Source organism: Cyprinodon tularosa, unplaced genomic scaffold, assembly GCF_016077235.1.
Source record: "Cyprinodon tularosa strain WSP-4 unplaced genomic scaffold, ASM1607723v1 ctg157, whole genome shotgun sequence".
Taxonomy (NCBI): Eukaryota; Metazoa; Chordata; class Actinopteri; order Cyprinodontiformes; family Cyprinodontidae; genus Cyprinodon; species Cyprinodon tularosa.
This window is the reverse complement of record NW_024038405.1, coordinates 261,295-274,537: the sequence shown is the minus strand read 5'-3', so window position 1 is coordinate 274,537 and position 13,243 is coordinate 261,295. Positions and strand designations below refer to the sequence as shown.

General features: G+C 37.6%; 1 protein-coding gene across 12 annotated transcripts in view; it reads right to left on the bottom strand.

Annotated features, from left to right (window-relative positions):
* LOC119780193 (neurexin-1a) overlaps positions 1-13,243 on the bottom strand; it is a 215,687-nt gene that overhangs the window by 18,257 nt on the left and 184,187 nt on the right. For 6 of the 12 annotated variants that reach the window (XM_038280125.1, XM_038280113.1, XM_038280116.1 and 3 more), the window contains one exon: positions 2,396-2,474. In XM_038280125.1, coding sequence (XP_038136053.1) covers positions 2,396-2,474 — 79 coding nt within the window. Of the gene's footprint in view, positions 1-2,386; positions 2,475-13,243 lie in introns of all 12 variants that reach the window. The other 6 variants (XM_038280112.1, XM_038280115.1, XM_038280119.1 and 3 more) reach the window with 1 other exon arrangement.

Genomic DNA, 13,243 nt, shown 5'->3' with positions numbered 1-13,243 from the left:
GTTCATATGGTCCAAATAGGAGAGACATGGTGTTTTTAAAAAAAACATTGATCGGCTATTTTAATGTCGAAAATACTTCAGGAAGTCCAGCAGAAGTCCACCGTGAAGGTGGATTTAGGTTTAACACTGGCTATGTACCATACAGTGATTCAGCATTGTTTTCCTCCCACTTTACTCAGTGTAATAATGGGGAGCTGCTGCTGTATCTTCCTTCTCTCTCATCATGTACACCATGGTTTGGTTCAGAAATGTGATGGTTCTTAGGAGGAGAAAGCAGGTAGAACAGCACACTGCCTGCATTGGGTCAAATGGGAGGAAAACCTTGCAGAATTTCCTGGAGTGTGAATAGTTAGCATAAAACCTAAAACTATATTCACCGCTCTCTTCCACCTTACTATACTTGAGGCAAAAACTTCTTTATAAAGTCCAAAAATCTATTTTCATGAAAACGTTCGAGCAAACCAGACAACAGTGTCTCTCCTATGCTTCTCTTACTACCCCCCAGTTAAGGAATTTTATGTTTGGTAAAAACACAAAAGACATTCTTGCATATATAAATACAAACATTGTTTGTGCTTTTTTAATGTTTTTAATTTTTTAAATGATTTATTCATATTCCACTATCCCTACTGACAGAGCCTGGAACTCAATATCTCTGGCAAAGGGGAAAAGGAAGAGTAATTTTGAGAAGAAAAAAAAAAACTTTAGTCTGTTTGTTGACTGGCCTGCAGTAAATGAGCATCCTGGTATCTTAATTTAGTATAAATTTGGATTAGAGGGTCCTGGAGTCCCTAATACCCTAATATGTAAAAGTTATCCAGCGGTTTAGATAAACATTTAAATATGGATAAGGGTTTGATGTTGGATGTTTTACACAGCATAATGTTCATAAAACATCCACAAAACAACCTTAAGAATAATATGTCAAAATATAATGACTGGATGATCTTCAGACAGCTATTAAATCGTGTCCATTGTCGTAAAGTAAAGTTTTTGCTTTATAGATAGGCAGATATCTAGCCATTTAGTTGTTTAGTTCAATTTGACACCATCTATATTTTTGTTTGTTTGCAGACAAAGGGCCTGATCTTTAGAAGGTTTTTGTTTCTTAAAACAGGTGCAAATGTGTTTGTACAAGCAGAGCAGATCTTTAAAGAAGGTGCAAAGTTATTTGGGTTTGCAATTAATCAAACAGCGTGTGCAAACCATTCTTTGATTGTGTTACCTCATTTAAATGTAGAATTTTTATAATGACCAAACTGAACAAATTCATAGGGGGAGGGTATGCAAATGTAAACAGTTACCATGTGTATAGCCATTTTCAAGATTATAAACTCAACAGTGGCTGAAGGTTTTTTTCATTTTTATTACTTCTGAAGGTTAGGTGAAAACTGACATGCAAGAATACCTGCGGTCAATGTTGCCACAAAGCATGCATTGGTACAATATCACAGGATAGTTAGGATAGGATATCCAGGGGATAGGTAAACATATTTGGAAACTGAAAAGTGAGAATTGCAAAATAATATTAGAAAAGAAACAAACGTCTACACAGGCCGGCTTAAATTGCAGCGGGATTGCAGACAAAATGTATACAATTAAATGAAATAGAAAAAAAGACGACTAAAAACTCATCTCTTTGCAACAGGGATTTTTTTACTTGCTTATTTTAATAAAATATAACTGTGCAAGAAGCACATTTTATTTTCTTTTAATTTTGTCCATTGCATCTCATTGGCTTTGAACCCTAATCATTACAGCCACTCTTAAACTGCCTGTAGAACATGCCATCTGCTCTTTTCACTGAGGAAACCAAATTGGTTTGCACATCCTACCATTTGTGCAGCAATCTTTTTTAGATCACCTGCAATACACCACACTTATTACACCTTCTAAAAAAAGAAAATACACGGGCAATTTAGTTCCTCTTATTTGGAAACTCTGAAGATAAGATATTTTGCTTTTTGTTCCTACCAAGCTATTCACTAAACACAAAAGGAAGAGGGTAATTCTATAAATCAAAATACAGTACATCTAAATAATACAAATAAAGTGGGAAAATTAAAATGGACTGTTTTAAGCGAAGATTTTTTCAGTAAAGACCTTAAATTTTATATCCACAATAACCAAATCTTTTCATCTCACAGTTTTCTATGCTGTAGTTTAAGATCCCCTTAAAGCTAGAAAGCAGATTGAAAAGATACAGAGCAGCAGCAAGAGAAAAATAAAACTAATTCCTTGATATCTTTAAGGTTTTTACTACAGCTCCCATCTGTTCAGTTTGACTGTCGATTGATGTGTAATGTCCTGCTGAAGGTAATTTATGATGCACAAAGACACACTGACACACCCAAAGAGAAGTAGAAGAAAAAAAGAGATGACTAACCTAACCCACCTGAGCTCGGCTCACAGGGATCAATGTCTTCATCATCACTTGGACACTCAGCAGAAGCCACCACACTGTCCTCAGTTGTCTAAAAGGGAAAGAAAAAGGGATATACGTTATAAAGAGGTGATGGAAATAAATTCTTAAGCTCCACTCAAAACATCCAAAAGCAGCAATTCTGGAGGGTTAGGTTAAGGAGAGTTCGGGCAGATGGCATGTGAATCCAGACAGCTACACTATTTGGCTGCTGGATTTATCTGTCAACACGGCTGCCACTGTAGCAGCTGCTGCGCTGCTTTCAAGGCTACAGCTTCTTTACTAAAATGAGATCAGCCAATTCAAATTCACAACGTAGTTGTCAAATCACATGCACGCTTTGTTTCATTTGTTCATGTCACTTTGCAGATACCATTCAAGAGGTTGTTAAAAGCTATCAAATACACCTATGATATCTAGATGTAAAAAACTAAAGAAAAGCAAAGAAGAGAGAATCAGACATTTCTATCAAAATTCCTCTAACTTTGTGGCTTACGCAATAAAGATGATTACCTTAATCCAGACACAAAGGGATCTCTGCTTAAAATTATTTGACTCCAGAGGGAGATTAAACAAAACATTAGAATCTATATGTTATAGCATTATAGGAAAAGCTATAATTAATGGGGAAGTATGCACTTCTGTTTTGTTTAACAACCTAGGTATTTTAGGTTTAAGAGTTTTTTTTTATGAATGAAAAAGATTAATCCTAACAAGAGAGAATCAGATTTCAATCAATATTTCCTTCTATCTTTCAATGCGTATAAGTCCCTTTTACAAAATTAGCATGCAATTTAACCATATTCTATATTTGCCTACCATACATGCTCTTTTATTAAATCCATTTCAGAAAATGCACGTACTAAAGATGATAGAATGTACCAGTTTGGAGAATGGGAAAGGGCAAACAACGGACCAGAAAAAGCACACTGTAAAACATTATACTGCAATGTTTTTTTATAGTCTTGCCTCAGGCCATTTGATCAGCTCTGCGTTAAAGGTCATTTCATTTAAGCGTGGCAGCCTCCTCAAGGCCAAGTTAGACTTTTAGATATGAAGTGCTGCTAAGTAGAATGAGCTGCTTCAATAAAAGTGCACATTGTTTGTATTTTTGTGATGAGTAAAAAAAAAATGGTAAAGAGAATATCAGGCACTTAAATAAAGATGGACACAGGCTTGTATTGCATTTGTGCTATTATGTCACTAATGTTTAAATGTGCATCAAAACATCTGCTAGTTGGATTAACATTGACTCCTCTTAAGATAATAAAAGATGATGTCATTTTGCCGAACATCCATTTGGCTACTCTTAATCTGATTTTCCTGTGACGGTAACATCATTCTGGCTTTCTGAACATGGGCCAACATGATCTTTACATAATAGTTCTGGAAATGATAGATCAAGCTCATTATGGGTGCTGTGGTGGAGGCTCGTTTTAGTTGCATCTGTAAAGCATGAGGCCTGGGGAAGCCGTCCAAATGTAAATTTAATTTGCTGTGCATGAGGCTGATATACAGCATCGGCCATCCAAATGGCAAAACCACCGGATCCTGGAGTGCCACATCAATCACTTCTGCCTCATGATTTGTTTTTCCTGGCAGGAGATCTCGACACACTACACTCTCTGGCAGAGGTACGGGAATCAAGGAATCAATACCGCCTCCCTAGTTGTCCCACCTTACCAGTCTCATTCTCCCTCTCACAGGCCTTAAACTCCATCCGTCAGATTTATTGTTAAGGTGCAGAGAGAAAACTGTGTGATGTGGGTGTATTATCTGCAGAATACCTCCCCAAAGGGTAACCTAAGAGGTGGTGTTCATATTTATCTTTTCTTTTCTTTAAACAGGTCAGAAAGATGCATTAATTTTCTATAAGATAACCAAACAATGCATGAAAAACCCAGGAAACAAAATGCTAACTATTAAATATAAGGAATGGAAATAATTAGGAGAACTACTCATAATGTTATTGATCATAATACTATTTGTTAAAACATATAAAACTGAAAAAAGATTTTTTTTAAAACCAGCTGCCCCCCAAGATTCATAACTTGAAGCAACTGTTTTTTGAATAATTAGTAACTGGTTCTTTCATTCTTCTTACAAATATCACTTCAGATTATTGATATTTTCATGCATTAATTTACGCGCAGGACTTATGCTAGACCTTGTTTTGGACATTTCATTACATTTCCCGTTTCCCATTTATGTTTAAGATGCTGTCTGTAATTGTCTCACTGACAACCCAATGCTTGACAACTGCTGAAATCTTTGTGTGCAAATAAACTTTTTTCGGACTTTATATCAAGGTTATTGTTTTATAAATTTTGTTACTCATTCAAATACATGGTTGCTCTAGTAAGATGTGATTCCCACTGTAAGCAGAAGACCCTTCAAAATATGTGAAAATAACGTTGGTAGATTAAAGACCACTGTTAGTGGTTCCTTTTGGTTCAAGGCATTTTTTTTTAATCATCACACGAATGCTCTTGAACAACAACCTTCAATAAAAAAAAAAATCTTCCTTTTATAGAAGTGATCAAAATGATGAAGTGCTTTAATTAGAAGCACCTGGATTCAAATTCTCTGGTTAAATCAAAACGGAATGTAGCAAAAGCAGTTTTTCTATGGGTGTGTTAACAAGACATGGGCTCTTTTATTTTCTTTTAATCAGGTGTTGTTCATTAAAGGCCCTAATTGAAGTATTGGAAATACTTTTTTAGTTCTCTGTGATGAAGCTTTTCCCTTTTTTTTTCTTTTTTTTTTTTTTGTTAAAAAACGTATTGACCCAGGATTATGAAACAATTGGTATTGCTTATTTTATGGTGGGAGTAACCCAAATCAAAGCAATGAGCACAGAAACACTCTCACATCAACCGATAAATTTAGCTGAGATAATAGCTTGAGCAGAAAGGTGTCTGGGTTAAACATAAGTTTAATTAAACTAAAAAAAAAATCTTCTTAAGGAAGAAATAAGAAATTACTTTAGTTTTCTCAGGTAAGAAAAGGATTTCTTTTAGACCTATTCAGCCTGTAAGTAACATCCTGATGTCTGAAGACCGTTTTAACAAATTTCAACTCTCTCCAAGTGTTCCTGCAGTGTTTTTTTTCTGTGCCAAATTAAGTAGAATGAATGCTGTTGTATATAAATGTTTTAAGTGTAGGTGGACCACAAAATTACTGCATGGCTTGTTTATTTGAAGCTGGTGACAAAGTTGTTGGGGAAGGTGTGAGTGAATGTCAGTGTGTATAAGGGCAACATTAGTGTTTAAAAACAAATATACAATTACAGCTTCTGTTTGAATGCAGATGAAGAAAATTGAATATATATTTGAATATATATTTAACAAAAGCTTATTTTCCAGTTTAGTGAATTACAGGCAGGCTGGGTTTAAGGGAGAGAGCTTTTAAATCTTTCAGCAGGGGGGCACGTTGGTTAGGTCTCCAAATTACTACCCTTGTGCAGCATTTACCCTGACTTCCGCCTCACCATTGCACAAACCCTAATTTAAGAAGACAAGTCTGAACTGGAGACTTAAATATCACTACGTTCTTATTAGTTGGGCAGTGTGTTATGTATTAAAGCAGAGGTTTGTCATTCTAAACACAACATTACTACTCAGGAGATTTTAGCAGCATTTTCAGCTGTGTTGTGCCTCCATTTATTATTCATATAAAATCTTAAATTTTTTTTCTTAATACTGGGAAAATCTGTCAAGTTTATTGACGTGAAAACAATTTTCCCAAATGAATTATTTCCCAACAGATAAGCTTATCAAGAAGATATACCCATGGTTCATTTTATGAAGGTACTTCAGAATGCTAAGAGCAAAGACTCAAGGTTTGCAAAGCATCATTAATCTAGCTGTAAAGTGCTGAAGCCATGGTGAACCTACAGCAAAGCTCATTTATCTACCTCTGCAGCAGAGACCCCACTCCTCTGAACGAACCCGGGGAGACAGTTGAAGAAGAGGGAGAAAAAGCACAGTGTTTTTGCTCTGTACACAGAAACTGAAGTGAAATCTTGGCACTCACTATATGCTGTAATTTCAGATTATTAAGTATTTTAAAGCCAATAGGAATAAATGTTGCAGAAAGGTAAAGGTATTGACTGGCCTTGGCTCATGCCGTGATTGAACCATCAAAGAAGATGCCGATTAGGAACTACCAACCTGACTCAGCCTATGGAATCCTAATGCTTTCTGTAGAACTGTCATGCAGGTTTTCGATCTGTGAGAATTGATAATGGTCCTCCATAATGAGATGTCCAGGCCTAGCTGTACTCTGCATGTGCTAAGGCTTAGTCAGCAGTCACTGGTTTATATACAACTTTATAAACACTGATCTCTTCCCTAGTAACACCCAACGGCCTTGCAGTGTTCAACACAATTCCTTGATAGCTTCTATAAGCAGTAGGTGACTTTAATATAAAACACTACACTTGTACACTGCTGCCCTGGATGCATGGTTTCCTCCCTTAATGCTGGCCAGCATAGACAGAGAGAAAGAAAGATTCCTCTTCAGGGAGAAAGCTGTACGCCACTGCCCCTGTGTTCAAGAGCAAGAGACACCATCTCTGTGATAACCTGTCTGTGTGTCTCCATGGAAAGCCGTGGGTTTCCGCATTGTTTTCTCTCCGGTCTAATTTGATGAATGCTCCCTGGCACACAACATGTCTCTTTGGAGACGAGCTGAAAGTCAGGAGGACACTGAAGGCATCTGAAAGGTTTATCTGAAGCATGCCTTTGCTGTCCCGGTAATGTATTCCACTGAGGACGCTTGCTGTTTTCTTTTGCCTTTTGGGGTTTTTTCCCCCCCTAGTAAGCCTTCTTTTTCTTTGTTCCAAAGCTGGTATATCTTTTTTAAGGCTTTTTGTTATGGTTACACTGCAGGTCAGTGCAACATTAAAATTAATCTATATTTTCACAAAATATTAACCTTATTTAGTTTATTTGGTGTAGACCTGATCATTTTTTTGACCTGTGGTTTATTAATCTGCTCTCAAGCAAGCAGATTTGCAACATAACATGTCTCATGTTGATAACATCTCCCAAAGGTCAAGCTTTATAGCTATGAGGTGAAAACAAAGCCTTAAAAAAAGAGGATGGTTGTGTGTTGGTAAGCAAAAAAGAAATGCAGTGAATCATTTTCTTTTGATAGTGGGACCTATTCTATTGTCTTTAGTTATACTGTAAATCTTTTATTTTATCCCAAGATGTTTCAGAATTGGTTGAAATTTTAAAGAGAACAATGTGATATTTGTAATAATTTTCCAGTTAATTTTAATATGCCTATAATTATTAAGGATTTTAGAAATTCAGGAGAAATGATTTATTCTTCATTGTGAATGTTTGATCAACGGACACGATATTATCAATTAAACTCAACTACAAATATATGGCTTGGATGATGTACTTTAAAAATGTGAAAAATTAAGCTTAAGCAAAGATTCAATCTGGAAGATTTCCCCCACTCAGCATTGGGACCAAACCTTCTCCAAAGCCAATTATCTTTCAAGATCCCCTTTTCCTAGTCACTGGCCTAGCCTCCCTCTAGCACGGCAGAGGGAGCCGTGCTTGTCTCTGTGCTTGTCTCAGTCGACAAGCGCTTCGTTTAGTTGTTTGGTTTTTTGAATCTGATGTGCGGTCACAGATACTTGCTCGCACTGATCTCTGCCTGGTCACTCTACTATCCAATCTCCTTCCAAAAGTTCAGGTTACTGACTGGTGAATCCCTCCCGACCTGCGTCAGTTTCATATTCTAATAAACAGTTTAAACTTCTCTCATTGTATCTGGTTGAATTCTGCGTCTTCTATTTTCTGGCCATTACATTCATCATTTCATCATGGCCATTCAGTGCATTAAGGTAGAGGATTTTTACAGGCAATACCACAGCGCATCATCTCGATCATCACTGCATCACATCACAGTAGGTGCATCAAGGAAGGTGCATGGCACCTGCCGCTCATCACATCAGGCCAAGTACGGCAGGTATATGCCCTAATGCCAAAAACTGCAGTTATTATTAAAGGGCATCACCGCAGTCTAGTAAGTTATCAAGAATGTACAGTTCAACGTCAGCCATGGCCTTCAATGTATTTCTTCTTGCGGGGATACTCAATATCAATGTAGTCGTTCCTTCCAATCAACATGGCACAGTTGCAGGAAACACACCTGAGATTTGAGCAATGACTTGTTCCATTTCCTCCACCATTTTCTAAAGAGTTCATCCTTGAACCATGCTTTCTGCTCCACCTGGCTCTCGAACTAGTTTGTGATCTCCTCATTTACGATGCTGTTGTGCACTCACCTGATCCAATTTATTTTTATATGGGTGCAGGTCCATCCTCAGGTTTTGGGAGATATTTCATGGCAGTCATCCATGATTCTTAGCCACTTTCCTAAACCTAACTTATGGTTTTTCAACTTCCTCTGAAATCATTCAGGGAATCTGCTTTTCAGGATACTTCAAAGAATCATCCCTACCAACCCAATACCTTGGTCTCTGGTCAACCTTCAGCTTTAGCGCCTTCAATTTCGGTATCCCTGTGTCTGTTTCATGTTTCTTTCTACACAAACAGCAGGCTCTCTTTCCATCACTGCAAACTCATTCTATGCATCATCTTTCATTCAGCACTCATCACCATCCGCATCATCGGCTTCAGTAGCTAAATCATCATCAGCGCAACCAACTGCGCTTTTTCCATCTTTCCTGGTACGACCAACTGCTCTGTCTCGTACCAGACCCTCTCTGTATTGACGCGTCTATCTGCACTGCCTCTCTTTTCTTCAGCCTCTCTCTCTTACTTAGCTTTCTTTCAATGGTGCAATTAACTGTGCTGTCTCTGTTTATCCTTCAAGGCGATCAACTGCACTGTCACAATCTGACAATAAGTCAGCATGATCAACCCCATTGTCTTAGTCTAACCATCTACTACTGCAGCCTCTCCATTATCAGCTTAATCTTCATCTTCACCATCATACGTCGATCAGTCCAATCACGGCTGTCTAGTGTTCATCATCAGTGGGATCAACTGCACTGCTCTAGCTCTCCACTAATTTCTATGTCTTTGCTCCCTGGCTTGGGGGTCTAGTCTCCTAACTGGGCCCGGCTCCATTTTGTTGGGGAAAGACTGCTCTAATCCTTTTCCTACTAATCAAAGCAATTCACAGCATCAGAGTCTTCTGCCTGGGCTCAAGCACCAAATAAGCTATTGCATTCATGCCAATAAAACTTTTTTAATTGCAGCAATTGAGATGTGAATCTCTCCAGGGTTAAATATAATGCATAGGCCTAAATCAACCCCATTAATACTGAAGCTAAGGACTCAAGATTCTCTGTATTGGTTTACAGACCAAGTGTTACCATTTGTTATGCTGAAACCTATTTACACTGAAAACAGCCTGCAAGGGTATATATTTGACCAGAGCTGCATTAGACTAATTGGGAGGAACTATATCTTCTACGTTTCAGCCTTGCAGTAACAGATAGTTAAAACTGAAGAGCAAGGGTTGATGGTTTAACATGGACAGAGGTTATTCTCCTGATTCTTAACACACCTAAAGACTATAACTGTATCTATCTGTCTTTATAATCCAAGCAAATCTTCTTTATTTACACAAGGCAGCTATCATACCGTGATAGCTCCTATTAAAACGCCCAATGAAACCCAAGTATATAACTTAACACATTGGAACTATGTCAATGTTAATAAATAATTTAATCCCAGATGCTGAATAGATTCCAACGGGATAATAAAGGCATGTGGGCCTCTCAGACTGTGAATTCAACAGAGTGTATTGCCTGGCCTTCGCCCACACACATCCTAATGCTGGCCTGACAGGCTGTCAGCCTGATACACTTGCACAGAAACAGACAAGGCTGAAAGACAAAGAGATGTCATAGTCTATATCACAGAGAGTTGTGCAACAAACACCATATAATAGGGTACTTATGTTCAAAACATCCATTTTCTCCTGGCTCCCTGTTTAAGTTGGAAAGAAAAACTCTGACGCAGGGTTTCATGATGACATGACAGATTGTCAAAATTATTCACAATGGAGTGTTAAAGAAGTTAGAAAAGAACCATGTGAGGATAAATGGGGGCTATTCTTGACTGCTTCTGCTTTAAAAAAGGCGTCATTTTTAACAAAAAAAACCCCAATACATTTTCAAAATAAATACAGACACTTATAATTTAAATATAAAACCTTCCTCCAGCGAGCATTTACGATCATTTACATTTTGAGAAGATGTAACTTCATACAGTGTTTGATAAGACACATGAAAACTAGGTACTATTATCTAAAACAGTTCAAACTAATTCAAGAGTTGTCAAGTTAATGGTCTAAAGCTAGGTTAATACAGCTAGCAGTCACAAGCGGTCTCCCTGTTGATCTAAAAAGAACTTTGAAGCTTACCTTAGTGATGAAATTTATGAAATGGTAAAGCTTTTTCCATAATAGTTAGTTTGAAAGCTCAGATAAAAGATAAAACAGCTTCTTATGTCAAACACACTTAGCCTTCGTGTTATATGTTTGAAAAAGTTTCACCCTCTGACATCCTGAATAAACTACAGACATGTCTTGACATGAAAACAGAAAAAAGAAAAGAGCTTTTTTCTTATGTCCTTGTGCATGGGGGTTGATGGAAATGGTGGCTGCTGGTCTCGCAAACAGGGGAGGCTTAATAGTGTTAATTAAATCCAAATGTAACATATTGCATTAACAAATGTTGAAAAATATAAAACTAATCACTTAAAAACACAATCAGCCTTTCTCTCCTTTACAACAGGTGAAAATGACTGTTTTGAAGTGCGTTGAAATAATAAACACAAGAAACTACAGCATTAGTTTAGCACATAACTGTTGTGACTGAATGGTTGCTTTTTCATCTGTCATTTAAGTTTCATGAGAAAAACATCCTTTCTGTCTGGCCACAATCAGTCAAAAATCTTTCAGCATGTTTTGCCAATCACAATCAAGCAGCCAGCTTCACCCCCCTACCCCACCCCGCTCTCATAGACCAATAAGAGGTTAAGTCACACTGGAGACTTTTGTGTTATCCAGACAGGGCCTACTTTCTCACTGGTTGTTTTAATGCATGGAAACTCAAGCCTTAACTGGTATTTCACAGAGAAATTAGTAGACAGTGTGTAGCAACTCTAAAAAAGAGGGGAGATCCCATTCAAAACTGGTCTCAACAGCTGATAATTAGCAACACACTCATTAAGTAAAGCTAATTTCATCACATTCTGTTCTGACTCTTGAAGGAGGCGGTCGCATTTTCCTGCTTCTCCTGCACCTCCCTGCCTGTCCCTGCTTTGCTGTGTCTTGTCCTTTTCTGAGCTCTCTCTTCATACCACCCGAACTAAAAAAAACGTATCTGTGCAGCTGGTCTCTCAATACAATTGATTAAATTTATTCAACTGAAAGACAGGGAAAAGGGGACCCGTCCTTTCCTGATAGGACCTACTTCATGGGATACACCATGGACTCCTGGAAAGCGTGGAGGATGGTGTGTTTCACAACGTTGTCACTGGAGGATATCGAAGATGTATGGATTTTTGGTTTTATAATACTCAGATTTCTCCTGTTTGGATTTGGAGGATACGTGATGTATCTTCAATTACAGAGGATGTCGGCAGAAATTTGGGCATTGATCAGGCTGCCGGCAGTGGTTGACGCCCTCACAAAGGCTGTGAACGAGCAAGATCGGGAGCTGACTCGTATGCTGGGTGCGATTGAACGCAGGCTGGCTGCGGTGGTTTAACTCAAAGGTGAGATGGGACAACATGTTTGGTGTGCTTGCTCGCTTCAAGGTGGAAAAAGTGTTATTCTGGATTCAACCTACCCCCTTTATCTAATCTCCCCTGGATGTTATGACGAAAGGGCACAGAAGACTTTCTAATAATAATAATAATAATCATAATAACCCATTGTGCGGTGCCCGGGAGCAACCTTCGCAGAACACAAGTGCACTGTTCTAACAACTAGCCCAACATTTCCTACATTTTTTATTTTACTTATTCACTCAAATGCAAACCGAGAAGTCTTACTCGTAACAAAGTCTACTTATGTTGAGGTTTTTAAATTCACTCACCCGATAGGAATCAAATTCTTGAATTTTCAAATCAGTAACGTATCTATATCCCTTTACAAGAGCAGTTATATATACTTATATGCTTGGTATACTGTACAGCTTTGCATAATATATTATTTTTATTATTTAAACACACTTAAAAACATATTTTATCCTGAGATCAATAAATTAAATAATTCATTTTCATGATTTAAAAACAAAAAACAAAATCATTCTTTGTAGACTGTCACCATTCAAACAAACTCGAGTTTAGTGTCCCTAACTGTCATGAAAAACTGGCCCTCAGTGGTTCTTGTCATACAGACAATACATCTTAAGTAAGACAATAACAAAATTTTTGTTTCTGTTGAAACCTTTCTATTCTAATCATTAGAAGAAGTAAAAAAAATAAACTGATGATATAAGCCTAGCCTCAACAATTTTCAATCAGTTATCATGCATAATTTATCTTGGAAGAATAGGCTGAAAATATAACCAACTTCGGCCCTGAGTATTACTTTAATCGTAAAAACCAGAATGGCTGGAGACTCTCAGGTTCTCTATCTTCTCCTTTGGTGAGAGAAGATCACACCATCTATCATCCTTAAGCTACTGCACCCCAGGCAGTCTAAGATACTGGGAGGCAGCTGTGGAAACCTTGTAAACGCATAGCATTAAAGCAAGCATACAGCACAGAAGTAAAATGCCCTGACAATATCTACAGTATATTTACTTGCAAA